This window comes from Budorcas taxicolor, chromosome 1 (genome assembly GCF_023091745.1).
Source record: "Budorcas taxicolor isolate Tak-1 chromosome 1, Takin1.1, whole genome shotgun sequence".
Taxonomy (NCBI): domain Eukaryota; kingdom Metazoa; phylum Chordata; class Mammalia; order Artiodactyla; family Bovidae; genus Budorcas; species Budorcas taxicolor.
The window spans coordinates 89,630,695-89,652,259 of NC_068910.1; the positions used below are offsets into that span (position 1 = coordinate 89,630,695).

General features: G+C 37.4%; 1 protein-coding gene across 1 annotated transcript in view; it reads left to right on the plus strand.

Moving 5' to 3' along the window:
* The window catches only part of ROBO2 (roundabout guidance receptor 2), a 651,843-nt gene that overhangs the window by 520,024 nt on the left and 110,254 nt on the right, over positions 1-21,565 (plus strand). The window contains exon 8 of the mRNA XM_052644742.1: positions 19,058-19,182. Within this exon, the coding sequence (XP_052500702.1) occupies positions 19,058-19,182 (125 nt within the window). The remainder of the gene's footprint in view (positions 1-19,057; positions 19,183-21,565) is intronic.

The window sequence follows — 21,565 nt, forward strand, 5'->3', positions numbered from 1 at the left end:
AGTGAGTGCCTGGAAAAATTCATTCATAAAATATTATACTATAAAGCAGATACTACTTTAAAAATAATGCAACTGGTTTTTCAACACCTCTACCCTCCACCCCACCTTGAAATTTGGAAAACAATGTACTGGATATAATTTAACTTAATAATGGAAATATTACAGGTATTTTTTTTTTTAATCAGTAACTAGAGAGATATGAATCCTCTCATGTCAATGTCAGCTTTTCTGCAAAAGACCTCCTAAGCATCTCTTAGGAGGAAACCTATACTTGTATTCTCTGCAGCCTTTCTTCTTTGGACAAGCTGTTACCCCAAGACCTGAAGTGATCATCTCTCTCCTAAGAGCCCTTATGTTTCATGCACCTGGCACTAATTAGCTACTTTATGCAGATTCCCATTTAATTTTTATTAAGTATCATGTTTTTCATGGCTCCATAAGTTTTGATTAAATAGTAGGTTAAAAATGCATTCAATTGTGTTTATTCTAACAGTGTTCCCGTGATGTGAAACATTTAAAATATCTTTCAGTTCAATTCAGTCCCTCAGTCATGTCCGACTCTGCGACCCCATGAATCGCAACACTCCAGGCCTCCCTGTCCATCACCAACTCCCAGAGTTCACTCAAACTCACGTCCATCGAGTCAGTGATGCAATTCAACCATCTCATCCTCTGTCATCCCCTTCTCCTCCTGCCCCCAATCCCTCCCAGCATCAGTCTTTTCCAGTGAGTCAACTCTTTGCATGAGGTGGCCAAAGTAGGAGTTTCAGCTTTAGCATCATTCCTTCCAAAGAACACCCAGGGCTGATCTCCTTTAGAATGGACTGGTTGGATTTCCTTGCAGTCCAAGGGACTCTCAAGAGTCTTCGCCAACACCACAGTTCAAAAGCATCAGTTCTTCGGCGCTCAGCTTTCTTCACAGTCCAACTCTCACATCCATACATGACCATTGGAAAAACCGTAGCCTTGACTAGATGGACCTTTGTTGGCAAAGTAATGTCTCTGCTTTTGAATATACTATCTAGGTTGGTCATAACTTTTCTTCCAAGAAGTAAGTGTCTTTTAATTTCATGGCTGCAATCACCATCTGCAGTGATTTTGGAGCCCCCCAAAATAAAGTCTGACACTGTTTCCCCTGTTTCCCCATCTATTTGACGTGAAGTGATGGGACCAGATGCCATGATCTTCGTTTTCTGAATGTTGAGCTTTAAGCCAACTTTTTCACTCTCCTCTTTCACTTTCAACAAAAGGCTTTTTAAGTTCTTCTTCACTTTCTGCCATAAGGGTGGTGTCATCTGCATATCTGAGGTGATTAATATTTCTCCTGGCAATCTTGATTCCAGCTTGTGCTTCTTCCAGTCGATCATTTCTCATGATGTACTCTGCATATAAGCTAAATAAGCAGGGTGACAATATACAGCCTTGACGTACTCCTTATCCTATTTGGAACTAGTCTGTTGTTCCATGTCCAGTTCTAATTGTTGCTTCCTGATCGGCATATAGGGTAATGCTAATTTTTAAAGTGAAAAATCAAGTCCTGGTTACTTCTCATGCTTGGCTGGTGTTAGTCACTGACTAGATTCTTTTGGAAGCATCTTTTATGTTTGACAGTGTCTGTTCAATGCCTCTAATTTGAAAGGTGGGTATAAATTTATTGAGTCATGTTTTTTTATCAGACTTTGAATTGTCTTCATATTGAAAAATTCTGTAGTGAAATTCAAGGTTCACAAAATATTTTTTATCCTAAGTGGGATACCCTTTTATGAATACTAATATGAATATCAATATACTCCCTTCTTCCAATAACTTTGCTGGGTTATACCTTGAGCCTGATCACCTGTGTCTAATGTTCCTAGAACAGCACAACCCCTTAAATCTACAGATTCATGTTTTAATTTACTCTATTTCAATATGATTTCTTCTGTTTTATCTCTGGGTATTTTTCCTTTCTCAGTTCTTTTCCTCAAATACATCAGTTATATTGGCTTTCCTTTCTCAATTCCATATTTGTTAACTTCTCTATAATAATTTTGACATCATCATTTTTCATATTGTTTGATTTCTTAATGCCTGTTTATCACCTTCCTCTTTCAGTTTAGTTATCATTTTCCTATTTCTCAATTATGTCTTTAACTTTTGTTAATTTCCTTGCCAAGCTTGAACAAAGCATTCTTCTCCACTTGTCTTTTAGGCCCTTAACCTCTTTTTTTGAGATTTTTGTTTGTGGTTTTTTTTTTTTTATGAGTGACCCTGTTGTATGTATATAATTCTATTTGGACTATAAACAGCTATCTATTCTAAATTATTTCTCTGTTCCCTTATGTTATATTTGGAAGATGTAGATGTTTTATCTCCCTTTGACTAATGATTATGTTATTTTCTGTCATTCATTAAATAAGTAATTAGTTAATATAAGTTTTATTGTTTTATTTAGTTTTGCATAGATCCTGTTTTAGTCCCTATTTGATTAACCATCTGCTGCTGCTAGTTAATGGCTAAATACTAGAGTTTGCATGTTTGGAGAAGAGAAAGTGAAAAGTATAAGGGTCATTCAGTAACCTCTACTTAGACTCTTATCTTGAATATTTTCTCAAAAAACATGTTACTTTCCTCTTGGTATGCTAGTGATTTTAGTAGTACAGAACTGACCACTTTAGGTTACCAGCTCCCTATATTCTATATAAAACCCTCTTCATCTTCCTTCATACTTCCTGCTTTGTAATGAAGATGCTTTTTAGGTATACTAGTTTTTCCACAGCTGAGTAACAAGTGCCCACAAATTGAGGGACTTAAACAGCACCCTTTAAAAAAAATTTATTGAAATTAATTTGAGGCTAGTTACCTTACAATATTGTGGCGGTTTTTGCCATACATTAACATGAACCAGCCATGGGTGTACATGTGTCCCCTCATCCTGAACCCCCTTCCACTTCCCTCATCCCATCCCTCTAGGTTGCCCCAGCGCACCAGCTCTGAGGGCCCTGCTTCATGCATCAAATTTGGATTGGTCATCTATTTCACATATGCTAATATACATGTTTCAATGCTGTTCTCTCAAATCATCCCACCCTTGCCTTCTCCCGCAGAGTCCAAAAGTCTGTTCTTTACATCTGCCTCTTTTGCTGTCTTGCATTTAGGGTAGTTGTTACCATCTTTCTCAATTCCATATATATGCATTGGTATACTGTATTGGTGGTTTTCTTTCTGACTCACTTCACTCCGTATAATAGGCTCCAGTTTCATCCACCTCATTTAGAACTGACTCAAATGTATTCTTTTTAGTGGCTGAGTAATAGTCCATTGTGTATATGTACCACAGCTTTCTTATCCATTCATCTGCTGATGGACATCTAGGTTGCTTCCATGTCCTGGCTATTGTAAACAGTGTTGCAGTGAACATTGGGGTACACATGTCTCTTTCAGTTCTGGTTTCCTCAGTGTGTATGCCCAGCAGTGGGATTGCTGGGTCATAAGGCAGTTCTGTTTCCAGTTTTTTAAGGAATCTCCACACTGTTCTCCATAGTGGCTGTACTAGTTTGCATTCCCACCAACAGTGTAAGAGGGTTTCCTCTTTTCCACACCCTCTCCAGCATTGTTTGTAAACTTTTTGATGGCAGCCATTCTGACCAGTGAGATGGTGGTACCTCACTGTGGTTTTGATTTGCATTTCTCTGAAATGAGTGATGTTGAGCATCTTTTCATGTGTTTGTTAGGCATCTATATGTCTGCTTTGGAGAAATGTCTGTTAAGTTCTTTGGCCCATTTTTTGATTGGGTCATTTATTTATCTGGTATTGAGCTTCATGAGCTGCTTTATATTTTGGAGATTAATTCATTGTCAGTTGTTTCTTTTGCTATTATTTTTTCCCATTCTGAAGACTGTCTTTTCACCTTGCTTATACTTTCCTTCATTGTGCAAAAGCTTTTAAGTTTAATTAGGTCCCATTTGTTTATTTTTACTTTTATTTCCATTACTCTGGGAGGTGGGTCATAGAGGCACTTGCTGTGATTTATGTCAGAGAGTGTTTTGCCTATGTTTTCCTCTAGGAGTTTTATAGTTTCTGGTCTTACATTTAGACCTTTAATCCATTTTGATTTTATTTTTCTGTATGGTGTTATAAAGTGTTCTAGTTTCATTCTTTTACAAGTGGTTGACCAGTTTTCCCAGCACAACTTGTTAAAGAGATTGTCTTTTCTCCATTGTATATTCTTGCCTCCTTTGTCAAAGAGAAAGTGTCCCTACGGTGCATAGATTTATCTCTGGGCTTTCTATTTTGTCCCATTGATCTGTATTTCTGTCTTTAAACAGTACCCATGTTTTAGGCCACAGTTTTGTAGATCAAAAGTCCAATCAGGCTCAACTCAGTCCTCCTCTTAGCATATCATAGGCCAGGTCAAGATGTTGATCAGCCTGAGCACTTCTCTGGAGACTCTCCAGAAGAATCCACTTCAGAATTCATGGAGGTTGTTGGCAGTATTAAGTTCTTTGTAGCTGTAGCATCGACATCACCATTTTCTTGTTTGCTGCCAGCCAGAAGCTTTCAAAGTCAGCAGTGATACCTTGAATCCTTCAAGGGCTGTGCTTACCTCTCACTTCTTGGTCTGCTATCAGCTGGAGAAAATCCCCTGATTGAAAGGTCTTTTTTGACTGGATTACACAGCTAAATTAACCTTAAGTTCCCTAAGACCTATCTTAAGGTCGACTGATTAGTGACCTTAATTATAGCTACAGAATCTCTTTTGTCACATAACAATCAGGGGAGTAACTGCAGGAAGTGAACATCATGGGGGCCACCTTAAACTTTTTCTATTCATAATTGACTGGGCCTTTTATTTCCTACAGTACCTTCTCTCCTGACTTGTGAATTTTAGTTGGTTAACTTTGAAGTCATCTCTCATATTTCCCAAGTCTCCTTCTTAACTCCTAATCTCCTTTTCCCTATCAAGGGATGATGGAATGGGCTCTTGCAGTGTTGACAAATACTTTTTGTGAAATTGGTATTAATAAAGGATTGTGGATTGAGTCTAGTTATTGTTCATTTCCTGTCCTCATTTTCCTCCAGATTCAACCGTGATTGGCAAGAGGACTTCATAATTTGCAGTTTGGTGTTATGGTAGTTTTTCCATATTATTCATTTCTTTTGTTGCATTTAATAGAGGAAGGTGGACCAAAAAGCCTTTGTTTCATTCAGTTCAGTTCAGTCACTCAGTCGTGTCCGACTCTTTGCGACCCCATGAATTGCAGCACACCAGACCTCCGTGTCCATCACCAGTTCCCGGAGTTCACTCAGACTCACATCCATCGTGTCGGTGATGCCATCCAGCCATCTCATCTTCTGTCGTCCCCTTCTCCTCCTGCCCCCAATCCCTCCCAGCATCAGAGTCTTTTCCTATGAGTCAACTCTTCGCATGAGGTGGCCAAAGTACTGGAGTTTCAGCTTCAGCATCATTCCTTCCAAAGAAATCCCAGGACTGATCTCCTTTAGAATGGACTGGTTGGATCTCCTTGCAGTCCAAGGGACTCTCAAGAGTCTTCTCCAACACCACAGTTCAAAAGCATCAGTTCTTCAGCACTCAGCCTTCTTCATAGTCCAACTCTCACATCCATACATGACTACTGGAAAAACCATAGCCTTGACTAGATGGACCTTTGCTGGCAAAGTAATGTCTCTGCTTTTGAATATGCTATCTAGGTTGGTCAGAACTTTCCTTCCAAGGAGTAAGCGTCTTTTAATTTCATGGCTGCAGTCACCATCTGCAGTGATTTTGGAGCCCCAAAAAATAAAATCTGAGACTGTTACCACTGTTTCCCCATCTATTTCCCATGAAGTGATGGGACCAGATGCCATGATCTTAGTTTTCTGAATGATATTAACCTAAATATTAAAAACTTATAATTTTAACCTAAATAATAAAAAACTCATTAATTTTGGAGTCTTTTCAAATAAAAATAAAATAAACAGCATGTTTACTTAGTAGTTAAAAGTAAAGTAGTATAAATATCAAATATCACAGTAAGGTAAAAGTCATGTTTGACTCTTTGTGACCCCATGGACTGTACACCAGGCTCCTCTGTTTATGAAATTCTCCAGGCAAGACTACTGGAGTGGGTTGCCATTCCTTTCAAGGGATCTTCCCAACCCAGGGATCAAACCCAGGCCTCCTGCGTTGCAGGCAGACTCTACCATCTGAACCACCAGGGAGGAGTAGAAACAGTATTATGAGATTAGTATTAGAAGACTTCACTGGCTGTTGTCAGAAAGAAATAGCATTAATGTGTTAATCCCACCTTCTAAGAAAAATTTTCACTTTTATAAATTATAATATTTCATTGACAGAAAGACACCACCTTATATATATTTCTATATATATTGTAAAATATATATCATGATGTACATTGCACCTAAATATTATATGCATGCCATGCAGTGTCACTCAAGGGAATACTACATAATTAGATTCATTAAAAATATATAAACTACCAAATTAAATTAAATTAAATTTTGAATTGAAATATGTGTGAATGCCTTTTTAAATATCTCTTATAGCAAACATTAGTTCCTAGATTTATTAAGGATATTATTTTCATCTCCCCTACAAAACTATTAGCTCTTTGTCAGTAAATACATCGTTGTGTTTATCTTTCTGCTGCCTCTAGGTCTAGCATAACATTTACACATGGTAGGGGTACACCAAGTGTTGGTGCAGTTAATTGATACACACATATGCACACATAGGTAATACTTGCCTAGAAAATGTTTATGCAAGCAGCTTTAAATAGTGCTATAAAAAGATTAAGCAACATTAATGGTAACAGGCCAATCATATAGTCCCCATTCTGCTAGTAGGAGATAAAATACAACAAAAAAGAAGGCACTAATGAGTTAGGATGGTGCCTTACTAAGCGTGTAATTAATGTTATTAAGAAACATTGCAGTTGCATATTAAAATTCCGTTAACTAAGCAGCACTTCAGCATCAGTACATTTGTTCCTTAGTTGCAAGTCCCTCCCCCCGCCCCCCCCCCCCTTTTTTTTTTCTGATTGGCATCTTCATGCAGTCTTCTCCTAAAAAAATGAGATAATGGGATGTGATCAGCCCTCGTGGTTTAGCTGGAGTGCTGACATGACAGTTCTGGCAAGTTGACAGGTTAAGTGAGTGAAAATGGATGTCTTGTCTCACCATTTACAGGAAGAGCCTTTTTTAAGCTATAGTTTTCCCTCCTCACCTCCACACTTACAACCTCCTCTACTTGCAATACTGAGGACTCTAGTTTTCCTAGTTAGTATCTAGAGAGGATTTTTTTTTTTTAAACCACTCCTTTGACTCTTTTTCTTCCCCTGGTGAAAATGAGATCTTTTTAAAGAATAATGTAAATATTGTTGCATTTAATAATTTATTAGTTTTACTATTAATGGTATTTTCCTTGGAAATTAACAGTCTCTTAAAGAAAACAAAATTTTACTGTTGTATTGTATTCTTAGTATTTTAGTCAGGAAAGCACAGTACAGAAGCAAAGCTACTATTGGTGAAGGACAGAATAATATGGGAAAATGTCATTTTCAAAAATCAGAATTTGTTTAAATTTTTCTCCATTTATAACTTAGAGAATTCAAGAGTTCATTAAAATCACATGCTAGATTTTGGGATGATTTCCTATAAGTAATGATTTCCTGTACTTGCCTATAATTGAAGTGCAAATCTATTTTAGTAATTTCACATACACTGAAGTGTAAAATGATCTGTAAACATGTCCAACAAAACACTTTATGTTAACTATTAAATTTTTGCAATATAGAAATATTTAATACCGTTAGAGGATTAAATCAGAGTTGCTAAAGTCAGTAAAGCCCATTTACATAGAAAAATACATGGTTCCACCAGTATAAATCCTTCAGTTTAACAAACATTTACCTGATTTTCTAAAGGGGTCAGTGAAGCCAGGCGATGGTAATAGTACATTGGTGCAATCCAGAAAACTTCTGTCTCTGACATAAGGCATGTGTTTTTACCTCTGTGAGGAACAACTTCACCCTCTTCCTTTCTTACCTGCTTTATCTCAAAAGAACAAATCTGTCTCTTACTGTCTCTTTTTCTGTTTCAATGCTTTCCCCAACTGTCGGAGACAAAGTCAAGTTACTTTTGTAATGGTGGGACATCCTGTATTACAACACTTATCATGTTCCTAACGTTGTGTCATGCTTGATTATTTTCATGTAAGTTTCCTCTGATAGGCAGTAAGTTCCAGAGACCAGAGATCTTAGTACCCTCAGACCCTGACACCAGTAAATGCTTAAAATAATTAAATGCTATTATATGAGTTAAAGTGCCAACAAACATCTGAATTTATTTCTAGTACAAATTTATTACTTTGGGGCTTCCAGTAAAAAAAAAAAATTAAGCACAAAATGTCTGTGAGGTTGTTGTTCAGTCACTCAGTCCTCTCTGACTCTTTGCAACCCCATGGGCTGCAGCATGCCAGACAGGCTTCCCCGTCCTTCACCATCGTCCAGAGCTTGCTCAAACTCGTATCCATTGAGTGGGTGATGCCGTCCAACCATCTTGTCCTCTGTCATCCCCTTCTCCTGCCTGCTAGCTTTCCCAGTATCAGGGTCCAGTGAAGCTGTGTGGTGGAGCTGTTTATTTTAACTCTGTTTTTACATGCTTGCCGATGAGATTTAAATGTGCAAGGTATTTTGAAACAAATGAACTTATCTTTTGCAAGGGCATTCTATTTTTTCTAGATAGTTGTAGAATTATTTCATTTTCTATATTTACATTGTTCATTTTCAAGAAGAAGCATATTATCTGTCTATAAATTAAAGAGCATGGTTTTAATCACAATCAAAACATACACATGCTTTTCATTTGCATGTCCCGCTTACCACCAAAACTCAGTACCCTTGATGCTCTTTGGACTTGCTTTCCCAGTTACTAAAACAGTCGATTTAGAAGGCCACTTACATTATTTTGTAGGTACATTATAGAACGTGTTTGACTAGCTTCACACCCTGCTTTAGTCAACAGATTTTGAATGACAATGAGTTACTTTTTTTTCAGTATTATATGAACCTACAAAAATTAGTCTTCCCATAATCAATAAATTCTACAACAGTGGTTAAAAAACATAAAGAGTATAGCTGCATATTTGGCACAGGTTTTTACTTACATACAAGGAATGAATGCAGTTTGTACCTGTGAGACCCCTCATAGGTGGAGAGTAGCATATGAAATCTAAATAGACAATGTATCTAAAGATTGTGATTTGTGTCATTCAATTTTTTGACCATTTTACTTTCCATATTTATGGAAACAGTAAACCATTTAGTAGTTTTGCTTTTTCAGTTTGACATTGAAAAAGCATATATATAATGTACATCACATATAGAGAGGTAGATTATTAAATTATTATTGAAAAAGTATAGATAATTGGTTTTTATTATGGAACAAGAATTTTTAATATTAGTTAGAAGGAAGGCACTGGTGAGAAAGAAACCACATCACTCATCTAGAGGGGTTATTGCCGTGGACTCAGTAAGAAAATGATTAATTGGAAAGGTATGTAATTTAGCACTTTAATAGTTTATATTTCTTAAAAACAGAGACAAATGAATAAAATGTGATTAAATTGGGTTTATAAAAATGATCATTTTAAATCTTATATCCCTAAATTATATTTTTCATTATAAATGCATTGCTTCCCCTGAAATGGATTATGTGTTAATAAGTTTCAAATTAAATATTTTCATGACATTATGCATTTCCAATATTATTAACAGAAGTTCTTTGGAAATCAAGTGAAGTGTTAAATAGTAAAAATTAAATAGAATTAAATAAGTTGAAGGAACAGTCATTTATCAATTAGAAGCCGACCTATTCTGATTACTGAGTAAATATTCAACTCCTGTTCTACATTTCATGTTAGTGAAGTGAATTCTTGCTATTTCTTGTTGGTGAGGCTAAGCCTATTAACTAATTTTTTTGATGAGAACTTTATAATTGGTTGTTACATAGTACCTGTGTTTTTGCATGTTGCTTTTGTCACTCCAGGGTGGTGGCTACTCATTTTACAGTAAGTTTTTGGTGCAGTGGGAATGATGTACAGAAGGGCATATTAAAATCAATTAGGAAATAGTTTCAAACATATTTTCTTCCATGTCTCCCCACCCAGATTAATATAATAATAAAGTAACTTTTCCCCTTAATTTTCTATTCCAAATTATTCATTTAGAGTTCACGATTTGGAGATTTTCCAGGCCAAATAGAGATACTATATCACTGCAAAATAGTAGACAGCACACCTTACCAGTAAGAGCTTACAGTGGAACAGAACAGTGAAGGCACTCAGGCCGTCGGCATGGGGAGGGGGGATAGAGAAATAAGACAATACAAGCAAGGGAAAGTACCTTAAAGTGGGAAGAACAGAAGAAAAGTGCAAGATTAGAGTGTGTTCAGGTTAATCGTTGTTGACAAGATGGATCAAAGGCTAACATATCAAAACGAATTAATCACTAAAACAAGCAAATACTTATGCAAGTGATTGAAAGTAGGTTCGTCTGCTGAAATGTTGGAAGTGGTTTGAGCACAGGTGAGCATGCAGATGATAAAACCCTGGAACAGCTGATGGAAGACAGAATGATACACAGAGGAGAGTGATTTACAAGCAGGGCAATGGCAAGCAATAGAAAAGGCACTGTAGGTTTTGAATGAAGAATGACTTGAAATAAGTGTACTTCAGAAAGGTTGTACTTACAGGTAGTACAGAAAGAGCCAGATTATAGATTTTATGTCCTTTAACAACAGCAATTATTTAGGAAAAACGTTATGATTTTAGCAATATTATTGGAAACCATATTGGAAACCATAGCATATAATTTTTACCCTTGTGTTTAGTAATAGATATAAATTGTCAGTCATATGATTTGAAGTGAACCACATGTTTAAGAGGTCCAACTATCAAATGGATCAGAAATCATCTGTCTTCCTATCAGTTTAAACTTTAAAAGCCTTTAATAAGATTCAATTTACTGGTCTTTACATCATAATGGTAGAAGTTAAGGCATAGAGCTCTGTGAATATTAAATAAGATAATGCCTATGGATGGTTTGACACACCTTCTGGCCCTTAATAAGCACTCAGTTGATTTTAATTATTGTTACTGTATTAAACAGTTTTCAACTCAGCAAGTCGTTAAAATAAGCAAATGATGAAAGAATGTACATTTCAAATATGCTTTAGAAAATACTGGAATTTAACCAGTAAAAATATTAAAGAACAAAAAAAAATTACACCCGAGTGTAAGATACAAAGGTCATAATCTATATTGTGATGAAATAAGCTTATTCACTCAGGCGTAAAATTATACCTAAAGAAAGAGCTGGAGTGTGCCTGTAACTGCCTTGTCACATATTAATGCATGCAACTGCATCATGACTGTCTCCATGTTCATGTCTGCCATAGAAAGTCATATTTTCCTGTAAAAACAGCTTTGAACATGATATGATTAACCTTTAGGGTCCCCCATCCCGCATCTCCAAGCCCACCGCATGCTCAGCGTAGGCTTCCTGCTCAACGTTTGCCATCTGATTTCCATATCACCCACTCACTCACAGCAGCGGGCATTAGCATAACAGAACTGTAGCGTGACTTTGATTGAAGCCAGCTTGGGCTGAATGTAGTATCAAAGCATAATTTAGCAGAAATCAAATCTAATTTACTGCGTATTGCATTTAAATTCTCTAAAACACAGTGTTGGGTGCACAGTACCAGGCCTCTCATCTTAATTGGCCTTTTTATATTTGGGTCTGCTCTTCTGGAAATCCCCCAATGCACTTTTTGCATGGAGATACTCTTTTAAACCTGTGCTTGTGTACTTGAGCATTGAATTGTCCCACTCTGTTTGCTTCATTCCCTTTCTTGTTGCTGCTGAAGCGGTAAGGTATAATCGCTTATAACAGATTAAGCAAGTAGGTTGTTACATCATAGTTATAGGAGATTTGTCTAATGCTTTGGGTTGTAGAGGGGCTTCCCTGGTGGCTCAGACAGTAAAGCGTCTGTCTGCAATGCAGGAGACCCGGGTTCAATCCCCTGGGTCGGGAGGATCCCCTGGAGAGGGCAGTGGCAGTTCACTCCAGCACTCTTGCCTGGAAAATCCCATGGACAGAGGTGCCCGATAGGCTACAGTCCATGGGGTCACAAAGAGTCGGACATGACTGAGCAAGTTTACTTTGGGTTGTAGAAAAGACATAAATATGTATTTTATAGTCTTCTGTCTTAGAAATATATAAAAGAATTGCCATTTTTATAACCAGCATATTCTTCTGGAATTTATAACTCTAACTCTTTAATTCATATTTGGGTTTAAATGTGTGTTTTGAATTGTCAGCTTGAGGACCTAATTTTTTTTTTAATATCTAATGAGAGCCATCATAGAAAATTCATTCTGTGGAGAGCGCATATTGTGCTATTGTGCTTGATAAAATGCCACCTCTCTGCCTCTTCCCTCCCAGTGGTGCCATCAGCTAAGTATTGTCTTTTCAAATCATTTTCAGTGCCACCTGGCAGAAATACTGAAATGGTGATGTGTTATCAGTAGAATTATTGATGCAGTTTTTCATTTTTAAAACCTCAAAAAGGGACTTTCCTGGCAGTCCAGTGGATAAGGACTCACCTTCCAAGGTAGTGGGTACGGGTTCGATTTTTGGTTGAAGAGCTGAGATCCCACCTGGCTTGTAGCCAAAAAAACCAAGCATTAAAAAAAAAGAAAACAATAACAATATTGAAACAGATTCAATAAAGATTTTTTAAATGGTCCACATATAGAAAAAATCTAAAAAAAAAAAACCCTCAAAAATAAATTCCTTCATCTGATATCCCTTCTTGGGCAGAGGAAAAGTCTACAGAAGTAAAAGTGATTGATGTAATTTGCTCCAGTGGCTCAACTTCTGATGACAATAAGAAAGGATGTACAGTTTCAAAGGCTTGAATACTTTTAAACTCTTTTGCTTTGTTAAATGCTTTTATATCTTCAATTTTATTTTTTAATTTTAAAAATGAAAAGGTGAATCTAGTATCAAAGAGATTAGTGTGGTTTTAGTTTCAGTGACAACAATTTGATTCATTAGAAATACAGTGTATTTATAATTTGGAATAAAAGGACAAAATAAACAATTATCACATGAAAGGATATTTCATAGCGTGAATAACGCAAATGCTGATACCAATTTTCATTAGTAGTCTTGAAAAATGCAGCACTGGGTAAAAACTCGAGAAACTTTGATTTTCTGGCCTTTTAGATTATGTCAACAGTGGTAAATATTGCAGAATTTCCTTATCCTTTAAGAGTTCTTACAAAATATTATATTTAAGTGCTACTATAAATATAGCAATTATCAAGTGGATTTTCTGTTCCAACTGCCTGAGATTTTTCAGTTTCATGTCTCCCTTTTCTCTTTTAGGAAGAACATTCTTTCTAATACTGTTGCTAAATCTTTCTTACATAAACATCTTTGAACAGATCTCCATACTTCCTAGGTCAAAATTTAAGCTCCTTTAGTATAAATTATCACACACTACCTTTATCACTTCTGCCTCCCTTTGTCCCAAGTGACCCAACTCCTCTCCATTTCCTGAACTCTTACTTGTGCTTCAAAACACAATTCAGATATATCCATCTCCCAACATCTTTTCTTTCCTTAGGATTACTTTATCTACTGTGTTCTCTTCCAATCTTTTCTCCCCAGTGTCCTCTGCATTTTTATGTTATTCAAATCATGCTCTGTGGTATTTGCTTTTATTTGTTTATTTAATTGGAGTCTCTGCCATACGCTATGAACAGTGTTTTATTTTGTTTTCTATCTCCTATATCAAGCAGACTATCTCATAGTTTGTAGATAATACATTTTGAAGGTGTAAATAGATGAATCATATATTTTTCAAAACGTGGATAGATAGATGTGGTTATTTGCCAATCCTTATTTTAGGGGTAATATTTTAGCAGCTGTGTTAAAATTGTAGGATCTAGATTCCAAAAGTATTTTGAAAAATCATTCATCCACCCAAAGGTTTTTGAAAGTTTGAAAAAATCAAATGTAAGAAGTCTGTAGTTAAATAATTAAAGTATAGATAGTAATTTTACTGAGATAGATGGAGGATAGATAAACAGAGTATGTATAATATGCTTTAAATTATAAAATATATTTTCACTGCTTTCATTTAATATCTCATCTGATGATTTTAATCATGTGTATTCTCAGGTATTATATTTTAAAAATTATATAAAGAAGGACTTTATAGAGCATATGGGGCTCTCAGTTCAGTTTAGCTGCTCAGTTTTATCCAATTCTTTGTGACCCCAAGGATTACAGCATGCTAGGTTTCCCGGTCCATCTCCAACTCCCAGAGCTTGCTGAAACTCATGTCCATCGAGTCGGTGATGCCATCCAACCATCTTATCATCTGTCATTCACTTCCCCTCCTGCCTTCAATTGTCCCCAGCTCAGAGTCTTTTCTAATGAGTCAGTTCTTCACATCAGGTGACCAAAGTATTGGAGTTTCAGCTTCTGCACCAGTCCTTCCAATGAATCCTTCCAGTGAACACTCAGGACAGATCTCCTTGAGGATGGACTGGTTGGATCTCTTTGCAGTCCAAGGAACTCTCAAGAGTCTTCTCCAACACCACAGTTCAAAAGCATCAGTTCTTCAGCACTCAGCTTTCTTAATAATACAACTCTCACATCCATACATGACCACTGGAAAAAACATAGCTTTAACTAGACAGACCTTTGTTGGCAAACTAATGTCTCTGCTTTTTAATATGCTGTCTAGGTTGGTCGTAGCTTGTCTTCCAAGGAGCAAGCATCCTTTAATTTCATGGCTGCAGTCATCGTATGCAGTGATTTTGGAGCCCAAAAAATAAAGTCTGTCCCTGTTTCCATTGTTTCCCCATCTATTTACCATGAAGTGATGGGACTCGATGCCATGATCTTAGTTTTTCGAATGTTGAGTTTAAGCCAACTTTTTCAATTTCCTCTTTCACTTTGATCAAGAGGCGTTTTAGTTCTTCTTTGCTTTCTGCCATAAGGGTGGGGTTATCTGCATATCTGAGGTTATTGATATTTCTCCCGGCAGTCTTGATTCCAGCTTCTGCTTCATCCAGCCTGGCATTTTGCATGATGTACTCTGCATATAAGTTAAATAAGCAGGGTGACAATATACAGCCTTGACGTACTCCTTTTCCTATTTTGAACCAGTCTTTTGAACCAGTTTTTTTTTATGATGAGATACAAGCTAAGTTACTCAGTACTTCTTACTTAATGTCCACTTTGGAAGTAAACTTTTTTCATGAATTACTAAAAGAAGCAAAGAAATATATATTGATCTTTTAATTTTTCTTAATGTATATAATTTTTTTCTTTAGACAGATTATAGAGACCAATCTTAATATTTTTGGTGTAAGTATCTGGTGGTTTCACATCTTTATTGAGACATGGACATTGCAGTGTTTTAAGAGTCATTCCAAAAGTAATTTTGCAACATTGATTTAAACTATCACTCTTATTAGAAAACATAGAGAACAAAAATCAATGATACTGCTGATTCAGTGGAATTGTGTAGAAATAACAAGATTGTAAGAAGCAAGTAATCTCCTGAAAATACAGGGCAACATAAACCACGTTCAGTTCAAATAGATCTATAAATCTGGGTTCTCCATCCTGTTAAACTGAGCCTTCTGTTATCTATATTGGTAGAAGAAAATTTCCCTTAGTAGATTCATTCCTTCAGTCCCTAATGTATGTGCTGAGTGTGTTGAATTAGGAGGCGGTGTAATAGAACACCGAAAAATAAGCCACTACAAGTCTCGGTAAATTTTTTGGGGGAAAAAAAAAAATTGCTGCTGCTGTTGCTATGCTAGTAGTCTTGTAAGGATGAGTAACTGGGTGGATGTTTGAGGCTACCCTACACTGACTCCACTCTTGGACCTTCAGTTATGTAATCTTAAAGAACTGGAGGAATTCTGGGTAAAGGACTTTACTGAATGGTGCTATTGTTAAAATTCTTCAGAGTTCAAATATTAGGGTTATAGCCATGTACACCGGGTTCTAAAAATTAGAGTTCATTGTAATTTTTCTCTTGGTCTTAAGTTTTCTAGTATTAAGGAAGTCGTTACACTGGAAACAAAGGATTAGAAAAGTCATGGAATAAACCTGCTGTTTTCTCTTCATCAGGAGCGAGTTTTGCTGTGAAGATGATGTCCTTGTGAAAACTTTCTGTTACATACTGTCCTGTTTTTCACTTTGTTCTTTCTCTTTACAATTCACCCCAAATTTAAACCTGAACTTTCTTAGCCTTTTCACCCCATCCCTATATTTTCTAATGGAGTTACTGGTCTCAGTGGTTTTGCCTGCACCATTTTACTGGTCTTCCAGTTAAACAACCTACTTTATTGACTAATCCGTCTCCCTCACAAACTATAGACTACATTCATTAAAGGGGTAAAGATTCCAAAATTTTTGCTTTGCATTCCTTAGCTTAAAAACAACCAGAATAAAATCCTCAGTTTGGTTTCTCAGGCCTTTCTTAGACTGAGAAGAAGGGCCTGATACAAATCCATTTTTTGTAGCCAATGATGTTTATACAGTGAGGACTCGCCATTCCTCCTCGGTGTATACTAGATGTGTTTTTGCTTCTTAGGCTTTGTTCAGTTAGCTTGTTTCTTTAGAATGTGTTCATCTCTCCACTTCTCTGAATGCCACCCTTTCCTCCAAGGCTCCATAATATACACCCCTTGCATAAAGCCTTTCACAGCTAGTGTAACACAAAGGGATCCCTTCTTCCTGAAGTCCTGTGACCCTTATGATGTATACTAAAATGTAAGTGCTTCTCTGCTCTGAGAGTACCTCTGTCATTGATCTTACCACAGTCTTACAGAAGTGTTGTTTTAATTTTGTTGTTGTTGTCTTCATCATGATCATGTTTTGTATTTTCTATTAGAGTATAAGTACCTTCATGGCTGCAATGTAGATGCTTTTTATCTGTGTATCTTTAGTGCCCAGTTGTTGTTCAGTCACTCAGTTACGTCCATCTCTGTGACCGCTTGGACTGCAGCACGCCACGCTTCCCTGTCCTTCACTTTCTCTCGGATCTTGCTCATACTCATGTCCATTGAGTTGGTGATGCCATCCAACCATCTCATCCTCTATCATACCCTTCTCCTCCTGCCTTCAATCTTCCTCAGCATCAGGGTCTTTTCCAATGAAACCATCTTCACATCAGGTGGCCAAAGTATTGGAGCTTCAGTTTCAGCATCAGTCCTTCCAGTGAATAGTCAGGACTGATTTCCTTTAGGATTGACTGGTTTGATCTCCTTGCTGTCCAAGGGACTCTTGAGAGTCTTCTCCAACACAACAGTTCAAAAGCATCAATTCTTCAGCGCTCAGCCTTCTTTATGGTCCAACTCTTACATCCATACATGACTACTAGAAAAACCACAGCTTTGACTAGACATAACATTGTAGGCAAAGTAATGTTTCTGCTTTTTAATATGCTGTCTAGGTTGGTCATAGCTCTTCATCCAAGAAGCAAGTGTCTTTTAATTTCATGGCTGTAGTCACTATCTGCAGTGATTATGGAGCCCAAGAAAATAAAGTCTGTCAGTTTCCCCATCTATTTGCCATGAAGTGATGGGATCAGATCCCATGATCTTAGTTTTTTGAATGGTCAGTTTTAGCCAGTTTTTTTCACTCTCCTCTTTCACCTTCATTTAAAGGCTCTCTAGTTCCTCTTTGCTTTCTGCCATGAAGATGGTGTCATCTGCATATCTGAGGTTATTGATATTTCAATATTTTAAATAATTTTCAGTTTCTAGTGCCCAGTTCAGTTCAGTTCAGGTCAGTCGCTCAGTCGTGTCTGACTCTTTGCGACCCCATGAATTGCAGCATGCCAGGCCTCCCTGTCCATCACCAGCTCCCGAAGTTCGTTCACTCAGACTCACATCCATCGTGTCAGTGATGCCATCCAGCCATCTCATCCTCTGTCGTCCCCTTCTCTTCCTGCCCCCAATCCCTCCCAGCATCAGTCTTTTCCAATGAGTCAACTCTTTGCATGAGGTGGCCAAAGTACTGGAGTTTCAGCTTCAGCATCATTCCCTCCAAAGAAATTCCAGGGCTGATCTCCTTCAGAATGGACTGGTTGGATCTCCTTGCAGTCCAAGGGACTCTCAAAAGTCTTCTCCAACACCACAGTTCAAACGTATCAATTCTTTGGCACTCAGCTTTCTTCACAGTCCAACTCTCGCATCCATACATGACCACTGGAAAAACCATAGCCTTGACTAGATGGACCTTTGTTGGCAAAGTAATGTCTCTGCTTTTGAATATGCTATCTAGATTGGTTATAACTTTTCTTCCAAAGAGGAACATAATAATTGCCAAATGCTTATTAATCTAAGTGAAATGAATTAGTCAACCACTTGCAGGTGTTTTTGTATTTTGTTAGTTATCTCTGTATGTAATTCCCATACCTTCAATTTGATTCTCAACACTTCAACTCCTCAAATCTAGAATATAAGCACTCTAAGCACTTTGAGAATAGAGATCATATTCTATGCCTTCTGGTATCCCTGTGCCTAGCACAATGTCTTGCAAATATTGTAAGAGCAGTTCATGTTTGTCAATAGATTGATGCCACAGGAAGTAGATATTTGAGTAATGCAGTGACTTTTTTCTGTCTTCATTCAAAACACAAAACCATATGGGGACATCATGTTTATTTATTAAAAACTTTAGAATACCATTAAAAATCTTACTTTTTCTTGGCAAGTGTATGGACGGTAAGATTTGCAATGTACATTTAGAGTGTGTCTACTAATACGTTTACTTCTTTCCTCATATTTGATAGAGTGCTCTTTTTTTTCCCATTGTATTTTGAGAAATACTTAAATCAACATCTGTAGCCTCTGTCTGGCACTGAGCAGTCCACCTCGTATCAGATTTCCCCTTTGATGTATTTTTCTTTGTCAACAGTTTATATTTACACACTTTCTTTCCTTTTAAATTATAGCTCCTCCACAGTTTGTGGTTAGGCCAAGAGATCAGATTGTTGCCCAAGGTCGAACAGTGACATTTCCCTGTGAAACTAAAGGAAACCCACAGCCAGCAGTTTTTTGGCAAAAAGAAGGCAGCCAGGTGAGTGCAAGCTTTGACTGCTTTTCTGAAATCTCTGAACTCCCCCGTCTCTGGTGGTCCTCAAAGTCTGTCTTGCCTTTCTTGTTATCAATGTTGAATGTACTTTATTTCTAAAAAGAGACCAGTTGATTCTAAAATAAGAGAGAGTCAGATGTTTTAATAGAACATTCTTTTTTTGAGTGTTAATTTTAAAAATTTTTTATCTTACATAGAAGAGATGCAATACACTGTGAATAAATTACCTGAAAAACTCTAACCTGCAGCTGTTTAAAATCTCTTAACAAAAGGATATGTTTGCTTTCTTGCATTGAGCTACACTGAGATAATTGAGTTAGTATATCTATAAAGCACTTAGAACATCCTGGGTACGTGTAAACAGTCAAAAATATTTCTGTCATTAATTAGTCTAGAAACCAGTTTCAACGCCCTTTCATAAATAGATAGTATACATACCTTTTGTTTACCATTAACTTAAACATGCTTCCATTTAAGAGTAGTAGAAATATTTTCTTCCATCATCCCTCTGGATTCCCTCATAGTGGAATTAGACAGGAAATAATACATTAAATAGCAGAAAAAAGCAACACCTGTCTGATCTTTGCTGTGTCCTGATTTGTCCTCTTGGGCCCTCTCTGGGCAGCATGATCTCTCAGACTCTGCTTGAAAGCAAATTGAATTGAATGCACCGCTTTTCTCATTAAGAACTTGGTCCAAGCTTGGGCAAGCTCAAGCCTCTAGGTTCTGAAGCAATGAGGGGAACTTCCCCTTAAAACAGAATAGAAATTGAGTTCTTTGTCTAAGAATTTAATCTGTGCATTCCCAAGGGAATTCTAGGGAACTCCTTAGAGATATTTTCATTCTAGACTCTCCAGAGGCATTCCCAAGGAGCTGTGTAGGTCTTAGGAAGGGACCCACTGGTGTTGCTCCTTAGCACCCTCTGTTGTTAGTCCAAGTTTTAGATGAATTTCCTGGACAAATAGAAAATGATGACTAAAAGACTCAAGCAGTCTAAAAACTTTGCCAGAGGCAGAAAACGCTTTAGATGAAATTAAAAGAACCTGTTGATCAAAACTCACGTAAGACCATCTTGGAGGGGGTTCCTCTCAGGAGGTCCCCATCAGCCGTTGTCATTTTTCATTCTTCCAGATTCCCATACAGTTCACCCCACACCAGCAGTTTTAGCATCTCAGTATGGATGGGCAACTTATATGTTTCCCTTTCTGCAGTGCTCTGTGTTGGACTCACTTCCCCCCTAATTTGTGGGATGTAAAGACAGTGGTGGGAAGGATAAGGTAAAGTTCTGGCCACTGCCTCATCCCACATCAGGATGGTTCCAAGAATTAATTGCTATCATTTTTTATCAGTTGATCAATGATACAGTTGGGCTCCCCTGACAGCTCAGTCCGTAAAGAATCCGCCTGCAATGCAGGAGACCCTGGTTCAATTCCTGGTTGGGATGATCCGCTGGAGAAGGAATAGGCTACCCATTCCAGTATTTTTGGACTTCCCTTGTGGCTCAGCTGGTAAAGAATCTGTCTGTAATGAGGGAAACCTGGGTTCAATCCCTGGGTTGGGAAGATCCCCTGGAGAAGGGAAAGGCTACCCACTCCAGTACTGTGGCCTGGAGAATTCCATGGACTGTACAGTTCATGGGGTTGCAAAGAGTTGGACACTATTGAGCGACTTTCAACTTTCACTTTCACTTTCAGTGATAAAATTGGGCTCCCTGGTGGCTCAGACAGTAAAGAATCTTCCTGCAATGTGGGAGACCCGGATTCAATCCCTGAGTTGGGAAGATCTCCTGGAGAAGGGAATGGCTACCCACTCCACCAATATTCTTGCCTGGAGAATTCCATGAACTGAGGAGCCTGGCAGGCTACAGTCCATGGGGTCACAAAGAGTTGGCCATAACTGAGCGACTGACACACTCACACAACTATACAATAGATTTCTCCTCTTAGAGTTCCTTGATTCTTAAAAATCACTTTCGGATGGAAACATTCCAAACTCTAAAGTGAGTGTAAAGCAACATGATACACTTATAACATACTTGAATATGTACACACACATATACATACACACATAGACCCTGAAAAAAGGAAAGAATTCTAAAGCCATTTCCCTCCTTATGATTTTATAATCTTTGTAGCACAGCTTAACTTTACTGAAGCTTAGTTTTTAATCCAAAATATGAAGATCAGGTATTTTAATTCACATAAGTTTTGATGATTATGTGATTGTTTATATGTAAAAGTGCTTTACACATTTTGAAGGTTAGAAATTGGAAAAATGCAGAATGCACCTGCCTTGCCTTGTTCCTGGCTGAAGTGGCAATTTTATGTTCTGCTCAGGCCGGGCTGCTTGGGCTCCCTCTGCCCAGGTA